Source organism: Chaetomium tenue, assembly GCF_020726465.1.
Source record: "Chaetomium tenue strain MPI-SDFR-AT-0079 chromosome Unknown F5144scaffold_8, whole genome shotgun sequence".
In the NCBI taxonomy this organism is placed as follows: Eukaryota; Fungi; Ascomycota; class Sordariomycetes; order Sordariales; family Chaetomiaceae; genus Chaetomium; species Chaetomium tenue.
Window position 1 is genome coordinate 155,758 of NW_027117336.1, and position 12,511 is coordinate 168,268.

General features: G+C 54.7%; 4 protein-coding genes across 4 annotated transcripts; 2 read left to right on the forward strand and 2 right to left on the reverse strand.

Annotated features, from left to right (window-relative positions):
• The first annotated feature begins 1,388 nt into the window (after positions 1 to 1,388).
• F5144DRAFT_399368 (heterokaryon incompatibility protein-domain-containing protein) lies at positions 1,389 to 4,188 on the forward strand. Its single transcript, XM_066784803.1, has one exon. It carries the CDS (start codon positions 1,589 to 1,591, stop codon positions 3,809 to 3,811), a length of 2,223 nt encoding a protein of 740 aa, XP_066638217.1. The 5' UTR covers positions 1,389 to 1,588; the 3' UTR covers positions 3,812 to 4,188.
• A 570-nt stretch (positions 4,189 to 4,758) lies between these two features.
• F5144DRAFT_499828 (uncharacterized protein) lies at positions 4,759 to 6,120 on the reverse strand (the record flags this gene model as incomplete). Its single annotated transcript, XM_066786347.1, has 1 exon — positions 4,759 to 6,120. One exon carries the CDS (start codon positions 6,118 to 6,120, stop codon positions 4,759 to 4,761), a length of 1,362 nt encoding a protein of 453 aa, XP_066638218.1.
• Positions 6,121 to 6,774: 654 nt separating this feature from the next.
• On the forward strand, positions 6,775 to 10,841 carry F5144DRAFT_624332 (Med18 protein-domain-containing protein). Its single transcript, XM_066792198.1, has 10 exons — positions 6,775 to 7,280; positions 7,386 to 7,553; positions 7,615 to 7,894; positions 7,949 to 8,021; positions 8,117 to 8,166; positions 8,207 to 8,320; positions 8,655 to 9,224; positions 9,292 to 9,438; positions 9,493 to 10,269; positions 10,328 to 10,841. Exons 1-10 carry the CDS (start codon positions 6,979 to 6,981, stop codon positions 10,481 to 10,483), a joined length of 2,637 nt encoding a protein of 878 aa, XP_066638219.1. The 5' UTR covers positions 6,775 to 6,978; the 3' UTR covers positions 10,484 to 10,841.
• F5144DRAFT_521012 (Fructosamine/Ketosamine-3-kinase) lies at positions 10,842 to 12,389 on the reverse strand. Its single transcript, XM_066786710.1, has 3 exons — positions 11,943 to 12,389; positions 11,151 to 11,844; positions 10,842 to 11,082 (listed from the first exon to the last, which is right to left on the reverse strand). The coding sequence occupies exons 1-3, from the start codon at positions 12,127 to 12,129 to the stop codon at positions 10,977 to 10,979; spliced, it is 987 nt and encodes a 328-aa protein (XP_066638220.1). The 5' UTR covers positions 12,130 to 12,389; the 3' UTR covers positions 10,842 to 10,976.
• Between the last annotated feature and the right edge of the window lie 122 nt (positions 12,390 to 12,511).

Genomic DNA, 12,511 nt, shown 5'->3' on the forward strand with positions numbered 1-12,511 from the left:
ACCGTGCTCGGCTAATAGGATCCTCCAATCAGAATATCCTGCGCTCGAATCGGGTGCTGATTGGCTGGTGAGCAATGAGATGAGATTCGGTCATCTCGTCGCTCTGCTCGCGACCGTCGCGGTGGAATTTGCGCCAATTGGTGATATTTTTACAAAATTTGTGGTTACACGGGCACCAGCATTCGATATGACTCTGCCTTGGTGCCTGCTTTGAACCGAAAAAGGTGAAATCGGCGGATGTGGCAGAAAGCCCAAACAGGTGATAGAGTGTGACCCGAGGCACAGGACACATACACAGTAGGCAAACTGTTTCCAATGTTGGTCGAAAGCTGGTGGGGGCGAGGTGGACATAGGGCTGAGAGCCCGCGCCTAATTTAGCGCCGTTAGCGCAACCATGCCACATCTGCACGCACACAAACCACAACCTGACCTTTTTACCTCGCCCAGGTGTGTTTATTCGTGTGGTTTCCGAACCCGACTGCCGTCTTCAGAGTCTGCCTGCTTTGTGCAACTGTCCGTGCCCGAGTCGCAGCTGAGAATTTGAGACTGGGAAGGTGACATCCTTGGTCCCATGCCCGATCCGCTTCTCAACCTTGGGGGGGTTTCAGGTCGGTCATCCATAATACGGGCTAAGACGGGCTAATTTGTCGAGCAGCCGCAGTCGAGCTGCGATCGGCGCACGGTCACTGAGACTCCGGATCTCCACCGCACAAGCGGCGGTTGTACCTGAGCCACACGGTTGTTGTCATTGAATGGGAAACAATGGGGTTCGAGACTTTCGTGAACAGTAATCTTTCTATCAGAGTTCTGACAGTCTCAAAATCTCACCTCCTGCCGCCCGTTTCATCGTCTGTGGGTCCCGGGGTCGGAGACAGGTGCGGGTAATCATCATGAATGCAACGCACAATTGAGCAAAATCCATCGTCGGGACTCGGATGCTCAGGAGCCGATGGTGAGAAGGTAATCAATCCGTTTCCAATGGTTCGGCCCTTTCAACGGCGCCGAGCCAATGCCGGGCCGCCCTGAATGACGACTTGGTCCTTGGGGTCTGGCAAACAACTGCCATCCGAACAAAAAGATCAGCTCGCGCCGTCACACCACAGCCTCACTCCCACTGGTGGGTCCCGCACCGCGCCGTTGCATAGCCGCCGCGGCCCGGACGATGGTGCCTCGGATCTGGGTTCTTAGCCAGGGTCGTTGCCAATGGAGTCACTACGTTGCCGGATCTCCCGAATCGATCGGAATCTCAATCTCGTTTCCCGGGACGCCGCCCGAGTTGGATATCAAAACATAACTCCCTTTCCGGCATAACAGAGCGCCTTTGTGTACCCATCGGCTCGAGTTTGCCAGCTTTCAGCTGCGGCGCTCGCCCCTAGATTTGCGCGCCTCTGCGAGTGACACTACGGAGAGCCCAAGCCCCCAAAGGGACTGGCTACGCCTGATTCCTACATCACAACCCGGCATGCCCTGAAGTTATGTCACATACTTGATAAGTAAGGCAGACATACCTGCTCTCCAAGGGTCCCTTGTTCCGGCCTCTTATGTTCACCTCTCAGGTAGCCCCTATATCTCAAGTCGTTTGTGAATTATGTTGACACATTCAATGCCCAAGCGCCAATCGTGGCGTGCAATGGACTCTATGTGGGATTTGTTCAGAGCATCGATCCCAAGTTCTGGTCTCCTCTGGGCCATATCGGATGAAGACCCCCAGCGTCAGTGCAGAGGGTGCCGCGAGATTTGCCAGCTTCTCCGTTGGGGCGAAGTGCAAAGGAGACGAAATAACGCTTTCCAAGGCTCCTCGCCCGCGCGCATCTTCCACAGCAGCTATTCCGAACTCGACGTCTCCGCCAGCCAGTCGGGTTGCGACTCCTGCCGTCTTATCCGGCGGGCCCTTCTCCTGGAGCAGATCACCCGTCGAGACGCCGACCGGCTAGCACATCCCAACAATCAATGGCCCATTTACGCGGTGCTAAACCTCAGTTCATCCGGCGACAGCGCCCTAGCACTAGCCATCAAGTCTCCTAAATCCGTCCTTTTCTCTGCCACCATCCGCTTGAGCAACGAACCCCGGCCACTACACCGCAGTCCGCCAAAAGGGGTCTCAGGAGTGCGCTCCGATCTCGATGCGTTGCGCCGGGTCATCGAAGATTGCCACCTAAACCACGAATGCTCCTCGAGATACCGTTGGTCACGCCGCAACCCCACCTGGCTCCTCAAAATCCTCCCTGATAACTTTGTCCAACTGGTTGAGGGCCCGCCAGAGCCCGTCGACTACGTCGTGCTTAGTTATACATGGGGTGACCCTACGACTATGCCTCCTGACGAGTGGGCGAGGATCAAGGGTGCAGGCACCAAGACGATAAACGGCCGGCCTGTCCCTGAGCGGTTGAATCCTTTCCAGCTGTGGGACCTACCAGAAACAATGCAAGATGCCGTCATGATATCGGCGTCCCTTGGGGTGTTCTACATCTGGATCGACAATGTTTGCATCCCCAAGGGGACCAACTGGGACACAGAGGCCTCACTGATGCATGAGGTGTACGGGAATTCCGCCTTCACGCTTGTCGCGTCTTCGAGCTCCAAGGCGACAGACCGCCTGATACACGATAGGTTAGCCTGGACACACCGCAGCAAGGCATGTCAGTTACGCGAGATGTGGTGGCTTCAGAACACCCAAACCCCTCTGGACCGAGTCCGTTTCGAAGCGCCAGTATCGATGCGAGCCTGGACGCTACAGGAAGAGCGGCTCTCGCCGAGAATCGTGTACTGGGCAGGTCAACGATGGTATTGGTCATGTCCCGAGTGCCAGGTTGTCGAGACGGAGGAGCTTGAGTGGGCCCCTCCAGCAGCCGACGGAGCGCCCCGGAGCTGCCCTCAGCGGTTCTTGGAGCTCTGCCGAACGGGGGACGAACAGCTGCTTCACGAGGAGTGGCTTGATATCGTCGAGGCTTACACTCGCCGCGACCTGGTCGCCCCTAGAGACCGGTTCCTTGCCATTGCTGGCCTTGCGGTGCGCTTTTATAATGCGAAGGCCGGAACCGGCGGAACAGTTGTTACTGAAGACTATTTGGCGGGTCTTTGGAAAGACAACTTTGCCAGGCACCTTGCCTGGTCCGTTGCGGCCGCCGTCGATTCCCAGCATAACCTACAGCACATTGCGCCATCCTGGTCCTGGGCATCATTGCCGCTCCGAGTGCACACTAATACAAAAGCCTCATTCAAGCCATCGGAGCACTTTGAATTCATCGCCGTCGACCAAATTAACCCAGCCTGCACCAGCACAACGTTCACACGGCCGGAAACTGGGGACCGCTCCACGGATTACATTAACCGCGGTCGGGCCGTTGAGGAGCGAGGCAGAGGCGTCAAGGTAGTTGAAGTACAAGGCCGTTTCCGTCGTTTTATTTCTGAGGATGCCCTGGATGTTTCGTGGGACGACGTCGAGTGGAAACGAGGTGAAAGGTCCAGCTTTAACTTTGGCGCTTTTCCAGGCCAGGGCATCTACGCACGCAACCGGGGTAACGGCAACATCATATCCAAGGATGCCCACAGCGGCGAGGTTGTTGGACGGCTGGATTATCTCGTTCCGGCGAATGGCAAACCGAAAGATGGACTTACGCCCTACGTCCGAGTAGGCGACGAGAAGGATATTGTGTGTCTCGAACTCGGCGAGCTAGCCATGCTCTTACTGGTACCCATTGACAAATGCGGCCATCCCGAGACGTACCAGCGGATTGGAGTTGCCATTGGGTACACCAACCGGAAAGGCTTTTTTTACGGCAGCGAGACGAGAAGGATCCGTTTAGCTTGAAGTGATTATACCCTTACCTGTACCAACACAGCGCGTGAGCCGAATCTGGAGGATTTCACTCTTTATTGTTGGCATGGAAATCGTGCTTCTTGTAACACCATCTTTTCTTTATTGCCGTTGAACCAGGGGACGTCATTTAATCATTGGGGCCGCGGTTTATGAATTCTATAAATGTTTGGAGGATGTCTCATTTCTATTGATGTTACGGTTCGGGTTATTTGTCACTCCTTTTGTTGATACCTTGGATCAGAACTGAAATTCTAAGGATTACTGGGAACAGTCTCGTGGGATCCTGGCCGGAGGATACCGTCCGACGAATAACTACACAATTGACATCCCCATTAACCAAGTGGAGAGTTGTGAAATAGCATTTCAGCTAAGAGTTTCAGCCCCCAAGCTTGTTTCCTTCGTATCTTGTAATAGTTTTATGGTGAAACACTGTGCCGTAGGTGCCTGCGCATGGGCGAAGCATATTGGGATGGATGATGGAATCAACGATCCACCACACAGCCTACCAAACCCAAGGCGGCTTGCGTGGGTGCTTATGAGTCATATGTGCCCGAGCTGTAGAAACAGAGGCTCGTGGCGGAGCAACGCCCAGACACAGCCTTTAGTTCAAACACCATACATGCACCAAAATAGGTATGTACCACGAAGGCTCCTGCAAATGTAAAGAGAATGGCAAGATGTCGAACGCAAATAAGCAGCCAACAACATCAAACACCAGAGAGGAATTTGTTTCGTCGTCAGGGTTCCGAGTTAGCCCTGACCGAACTTTCCGGGAGGCGGTCGGATATGTCGGATATCTCCCCAACCACGTTGACGATAGTTCGGTACAGTATTGCCTCTGGCATGAACTCAATCGAATGTGGTTCTGGTTATGGATCGCAATCGTTTTTCAGTCCCTATCTCTATGGTTGCGTTCTCCGAGCTTTCGAGCCCAGCCATTAATTGCCTTTGACCGCCCGGCCCTGGACATAGACATTGACAATATTTCTGTCATCGCCCGTCATGATGAACTTTTCGAATACAGTTTTGAGGCTGTCGTTTTCCTCGATCATGGTTATGATACCTTGTTCAGCCCCTAGGGTCCCAACGACAACCGCATCGAACGCCTTGCCCACCTCGAAATTGCCAACCGTTTTGTCCAACCCGCAGACTTGAGCGCCGCCCAAAGTAGCCAAGTAGAACACCTCATTAATCGGCAGCCCCTTATCGTGACCGTTAGACGTGACCTCGCGTGCGTGGCTGGCAATCATGGCCTGGCGCATCGCATCGAGGATGCTGCTGGAGAAGCCGCCTCCGCTGTCGGTCCCCAACCCAACCTTGATCCCCCGCCGCATGAAATCGCGTATGGGAGCGGCCATGAACCCACCGCCCACGGTCATGTTGGATATGGGACAGTGCGCAACGCCACAGTCGAGCGCCTTGAGTCGCTCCATCTCGTACTCGGTCATGTAGCAGCAGTGCGCAAGGATGGAGCGGTTGCCTAGCAGGCCGTAATGTTCGTACAAGTCCGCTTCATTGGTAAACTGCGGGAAGAGTTCCATGGTGGCTTTCATCTCCTGCTTGGCTTCGTTGAAGTGCGTCTGGATCGGCAGGTCCGGGTTGTTGCGGGCAATGGCTCCCAGGCCCTGCAGCACCTCGGGGTCACAGGAAATAGCGAAGCGCGGGGTGAGGACGTGCTGGACGAGCTTACCCGCACTGAGCGACCTGATGTGGGCAATGCAATCCTCAGTCACCCGCAGACTCTCCCCGACTGACGCATCTAGGTAGTACTCTGGTGCGTTGCGCGTCATGTTGCACTTGCCTACCAGCGCGCGTTGGCCCTTTTCAAGACAGAGATCGGCCAGGATCTTGGTGGCCTCGCCGTGGATGGAGCCGTAGTATGAGGCGGTGGTGATGCCCTGGCGCAGGAAGCCATCGACGCAGCTCGCATAGATGCGGCGGGCGTAGCCCGAGTCACTGAACCGGGCTTCATTGGGGAAGGTGATGGCATCAAGCCAGTCGAGGATGTGCATCCCTTGGCCCAGGCCGCGTTGTGCCCATTGTGGGGCGTGGTTGTGGGTGTCGACGAAACCTGGAATGAGGATCTGGCCTGGGGCGAGGTGATGGACCGTGACAAGGTCGGGAGAGAATTTTAGGCTGATGAGCGTGTCTTTGGTTTGCTGAGAGTCGACGTTTCGGACGAAGGCTGCAATTTCCCCCTTGTCATCAATCACGAGAAGAGCGGACGGAAGTATTTCAAGCTCAGCGGCCGAGAGAGAGTGGATGACGGGACCAACGAATGCCCTGCTAGACTGGGCCATGATGGGATATTCGATTGCCCAAAGCCGAATTTTATTCGTACCTACTTTTGTAGAGGTGGTAGTGTCAATAGAGGTACGAGTCTGGAAGGTGCTATTACCAGGTGGGGAGGAAACAACGGTGACACCTAACGCGGGGTATCAGGTTGGGCACTTGGGCTTGCTGCAGGCCATGTCTTTCCACTTGTCCCCTCCTATACAACCTGGCGACACACCACGGGATATCAATCGGGGTCGGTCCACGAAGTCGACTTTGGACGCCAGTTGATTTGTTGCTTGAACCTTATCTAAACGTTTCAAAAGTTTACCTTGCGGCCTACCTTCATCCCATTGAAGAGGTCAAGCATCTATGACTCATGAGGCTATACTTTCTCGTTGTTTCTTACTGATCTCGTCCTCCATGAGATGTTCCTGGCTACAAACGAAAGGGAAGCCCGATGAAAGACAAGGCCTTTAGAGGAGGTGATGAATGTGGAAATGAACTGGTTTAGACACTCGAATGGTTTGGGTCGATGAGTGGTATTTGTACCCGCTTGATAATCGTGCAGCATGGTTTCTGCTTTAATAACCAATGATGGAATAAGAAATCAAAACCCTAAATCCTCTGCCAGGTGTTTCATAGGTCTGTGAATACTATCCAACCCACCGATCACCACTTGCCAGTTGCGAGTTGCGACTTGAACCTTCAAACTTTAGGGCGATGGGTGTCATGTCACGTGACCCTCCGCAGTAATCCTGGTCAGTTTCGCATGCAGCGTTCAATTCTCAACAACAACATACCTAACTCCGAACTCACCAATATCGCAACAGCCGGGAGAAACACAACTATTTATACGCACGGCTTTTTATTCATATCGACAGATGACTCATGAAAGCTTCCTCGCTGCTACCGTTCTCGCAGAAGATGGGCCCACGGCTCGAGCGATTCTGTGTGGCGTAACCGAGTCCCGCGAGCGGCACTACTACACCTCCGTCCGGCATTACAAACCTCAGAACCCGGCCTCGCAGGGCCTTGCTACTATTAAGCAGTTGCAGAAAGAGCGGAGGCCGACGAGCGCTCAATGGCACGAGTTGCATCAGATCCTCGTCAAACAGCCATCTGTCGTGCAGGTGCGCACTGACGTCACAGAGGAGGCCGAGCATATCATGAATGCCACGGAAAAGTAGGTCACAGCTTTCCAGCTTTCCAGCTTCCCAGCCTACCAGATTTGCGTGTTTCCTCTGTATTCTTCTGTGTACCGCCGTTGTTGACATGGTATGCGATCTAGGGGAGAAGCTGCATCAACCGGCATCCTTGCAAGTAAACCCTGTGCTCTTCGGTGGGTCGATTTGCCTGACCCGCCGAGCCCGCAACGGCCCCCTTCAATCACCCAACGCAGGCTTGTCGACATCGATGACCCTAGGGCCGCATCGATCCTAACTGACAACGGTTTTGGGTTCGTCGGCCAAAAGATCTCTTGTCCCTGCCCTGCCTTGTCTAACCGTTATTTCCTTCAGGCTCCAATCGGACTTGATTGAGGAGTCATACTGTTGGTGGCTCGAGGGCATCGAGTATTCCTTGACTCGGATGTTCGTGGCATCGTTGAATCCAGACCCGACGGCACCGCACCAGGTTCCCAACCCGAAGACACTCCAACCTGTCGGCAATTTTTGGATCCTTTATGTCCGTGCCAAGGTTGATTCTTCCCCGGCGGCCACGATGCCGGATCGCGTCAAACAAGCACATGCACAGCTGGTGCGAGTTCAGGAGCAATTCAAGGGTGTTTTCGACTTTCCGGTTTTTGACCGGCGTTGTCACGATACTCGAGCTCTGACTTCAAGACCAGCCTAGAAGCCTGGCGATACGACCTTTTCGCAAATTTTCTATCAAGAAAGCGACAGCGAGGAAGAGCCGGAATATTTCGGTCTTTGACGGGAGGGGTATGCACAGCGAGAGGAGGAGCACTTTAATGTCTTTTTACATTCTTGTTTACAGCTTCAACTATAACTAGGTACTCAGAGGAGCCATCCTCCTGTGTCCCATCTTCTTTCCAGCCAACCCTTGTCTCGGTGATCGACTGATTGCCCCTTGATTCCACTTCCTGGAAAGCCGGAGTCACTAGTGAGCAGTGGGCGGGCGAGCCGATTGGTTTCCCAGATGAACCCCTGGACTGTGGTGGGGCTGGTTCCATTTCAGGGTCGCGACGTCTCAGCCCGCGCCAATGTGTGACGAAGTCCGCATCGCAACTCAACAGGTTATGAGACGACCCCGCAAGTTCAGGAAGGAGGACTAGAACTGCGTAACGCTGGCCTTTGGCGTTGGCGGACCATTGGCAGAGGATTGTAGTTCTCGCTACACATGCCCGCCTGAGATGGTCTACGGTGGGAAGCCCTCCCGGGGCTGTCGGACCTGCCGCGCACGCCGCATCAAGGTGCGTTCAGTCCCTGTCTTTCGCCCCTCGTGTTTCTTTTGCGGACATGGCAACCGCTTGATTGAAGAGCTGGGGCCGAGCGAAGGTTTGTTTATCGCCATTGACTCATTCTAACCACTCGACTAGTGCGACGAGGGCAAGCCGACCTGCAAGCGGTGTGAAAAGTCGAGGAGAGAATGTGGTGGGTACCGGCCCGAGTTCGAAATCGTCCACCGTGACCAGACTGGATCGACAGTGCGTCGCTTGCGTAAGGCTGGTGATGCCCTGCACCAGCATCCCACGACTCCTCGCCCGTTTGTTTTCATTCAGGAAGAGCCGCAACCATGGCGACGGCGACAGAGCCCGAGCCCGTCCCCAGTATCAGCGTTGACCATCCCTATCGCCCACCGAGCTTCATGTTACTTCGCCTCTAATTTCATACTTGTGCCCGTCGGCGTCGCCCCGCACGGCTTCATGGAATACCTAGTCCCGCTGATGGACACGGAACCTCCAGAGAGCGCACTTCGCTATGCCTTTAACGCTTGCGCATTTGCGCTGCTGGGGAACCGCGCTAGAGCCGACGGAATCAACCTCGCCCAATTGTCCCTCAAGGAGCACACGATGGCTCTGGCCCAGACGCATAAAGCACTCGGCCATCCTGCTGCTGCCAGTACTGATTCAACCCTGGCAGCGGTTCTGTTGCTGTGCTTGTACGAGGTAAGTCCTTCTACTACATTAATACGCAGGGAAATCAAAACGTGTTGCTGACGCTTCCCCTCTCAAGAGCATAACAGGCATCAAGGAGAGCAGAATGCTGGCGTGGCGCACACATATCGATGGCGCTGTCCACATCGTCCAGACCCGTGGCCGTGAAGACATGTGCCGGACCCGGATGGGGGCGCTTTTGTTTACGGCTGTGCGACATCATCTAGTAAGTCCTGCCTTTCCATGTTTATATATACCTAGCATGCTAACACACCTATAGGTCTCCCGTGTTTTGTCCTCTGGGTTACCCCTGCCCTTCGGCACTGACTGGTGGATGGCCGGAGGAGATACCGGGTCACTCTTCGCAAACTGTCAGCGTTTTAACCTGAAGTTCAGCGAACTAAGGGCAGAGGCAAACCGGCTCCTAGGCAACGCTTCAAGGTCACCCGAATCCCTCGCGCAGATGCACGAGACGGCAAAGCACATCCAAGATTTAGATCAAGAGGTCGCCGATTGGCTAGTATCCATCCCCGACGAGTTCCGGTTCCGGACTGTGTGCTTAGTACCCGCAGACGGCCCCGGGAACCCGAGCGGGAGCTCCGGCGAGAAAGAGGCATTCCCAGGGCGCGTCGATGTCTATCCCGACTTTGTCTCCGCCATGGCGTGGAATATGGCGCGAGTCTCGCGCCTTCTCCTCGCCTCACTCAATATCCGGATTGCTGCTCGGGTCTGCTCGCCGGCTGACTACCGCACCACTCCCGAGTACAAAACCTCAATGCCCATCTGCGAGAGTACTATCGCAGACATCATCGCCTCCGTGCCATACCATTTAGGTTGGCGCCTGCATGGCAAGGGGCTGAGTGGGCCAGGGCTGTCGACCTTCGCTTGCGGGGAAGAAGGGACCTGCAAAGCTCTACCGGCTCTGTTTTTGATATGGACCCTGACGTGCGTCAAAAATCATGATATGTCGACGGAAGAGCAGCGTGGATGGGCGAAAGGTCGCCTCAAGTTCATCGCTGAAGAGGTTGGTTTGAAATACGCCCATATCGTTAACGAGGTGAGCTTGCTCTTTTGCTGTACGTCGTCGATGGCGTCACTAACAAAACGGTCCGTAGGCCAACCTTCGGTTTCCGTCTATGATGATCCGCAAGGACGGTATGTTCGCGGCGGGAGTGGACCCGTTGCAAGTTATAAACGATGCAATGATGGCCCGGGTTGTCCCTCAAACACCAGAGAGCATGACTTCTCCATCACCAAGACCTTCTGCCTGAGAGAGGCCAGATTAAGAATTTTCAAAGTCTTCCAACTAGCTGGTTGGGAAACATTCCGACATGTTCCAGAAAACCCGCGTAGAACATCGGTGCAAGTCCCTCGACAGCCGAGCAAGGCCTGAGACTTTCATATCCACATAGAGTCGACAAGTGCCAAATACATACTTATATAATACCATGTACGGAAGGAACTATGTAATCACGTCCACGTCGTTTGCTGTTGGCGTTTTGGCGCGTGGCATGAATGGGTTGTTTATTGGTGGGATGTCGCACGACTTCACTTTGTGACAAGAATGGCACTTTAGCAGGAACTGGCCACAGAACACCGGCTGTTAACATGGCAATGATTCTCGCAGATACCACACCGAAAGAATATCTCCTTAAACTCATGCTCTCAGCCCATACCTCGTCATTTAGGGGTATGCGGCGCTCCATAAGAACTTCATTTTGTTTATGTGTGTATCCGCCCCCTGAATCCGTCCCGTATGTCGCCTTAGCCAGAGGTGGTCCCATACTTTGAGATCAACCTCTGCATAAGGGACATGGCGCCACTCCGGTAACCCCCACCGAATAAAGCGTAGTGATTAAGGTGATGATATCTGCACAGGCGTCAGACCACACAAATATCCCACACACCAGGAGCCAGACGGCGAAAGAGAAAACCCACAATTCATACAAGGCAATCCGGTCATCCCACTCTTCTTTCGGCTCGGCCTTTGGAACCAAGCTCTCGTACTCCCTCCAAAATCCTCTCCCAAACCCTCCAAACATACGCATAATCCCCAGATCATACTCGGAATGCCCATACACACAGGACGGGTCAAACACGACTTCCTCAACCCCCCCCTTCCCCGCGATCCGTCCCCGTCCATGATTACCCCCCCACAGGTCCCCATGCACCAGCACAGGCTGCACACCCTTCAAATGGCCATCCCCAAGCAACCGCGGCACCACCACAGCAGCCACCTTGGCCACAGCATCAGCGAGCTCCCCATCACGGCCGTTCTTACGCTCACCCTCCGCCAGCACGGCGCGCAGCCGCCGCTCGGCGTAGAATTCCGCCCACGACTCGGTCCATGTATTATCCTGGCGCGTGGCGCCGCAGCAGGTCGGCACGGGGAACCCGTACACGGGCCGCGCGAACCCCTCGGGTGTTGGTGCTGGTGTTGTGTGCAGCCGCGCAAGCTTGGCCGCTAGTGAGAGGCCTGTGCCGCCCGGCGCTGACGAGCCCATGTCGATGAAGTCGGTGGCGAGGAAGAATTTGCCCGGTGTGCTGTGCAGGGCGCCGTGCGCGTGGGCGCGGGGGACGAGGTGCAGGGAGGGGTCGGCGGCGTGGAGCGCGTTGAGGGAGGCGTGCTCGCCTGGGGGTGGGGGGTTGGTTAGTAGAGGTGAGATTGGAGGGAGGGGGGTTTCGTTAAAGAAGAATTGAGAGATAAGGGGAAGATGAGACGGGGGTTACCTCGAAACATGACCTCGGCGTCGGGGGCGGTGCCGGTCTTGATGAAGAAAGTGAGTTGTTGGCCATCTTTGGTGGCCATTAGCTTGTAAGTGGAAGAGAAACCTGAGCCCCCATGAGATACTAGCTTTGAGCTAGTTGCTTCGAGGCCTAGAGCCTCCAGGATGGCCGCATCGATGTTGGGGAGCATCGTCGAGAGCGAAATGGTTTGTGAACCTATCAAATACCCAAGGGTTGGAGTGACGTCAGTCGCATCCCGACATCCGTGATATGTGAGGGTTTAAAGGGTAGCTCACTAAACCTTGAGGAATGCTTAGTAGGGTTCGTCCAATTCGTAGAAAGTAAACCTGAATAGCTCAACTATGGGCTAGACTTGAAAAAGCGGGAGTGCAGATCGGGGTATTATGAGGTAGAATCACCATGATGAGATGAACGGTTGAAAGTGGGGGAGTGGGAGCATGCATCATTGGTGAATGGCAAGGTACCTACTAAGGTACCTAGGGAATTGTTACGCAAACTGAATGGGTACCGTGCGCGATATTCGGTCGTTAAGATTTTAGGTTGGTTGAATG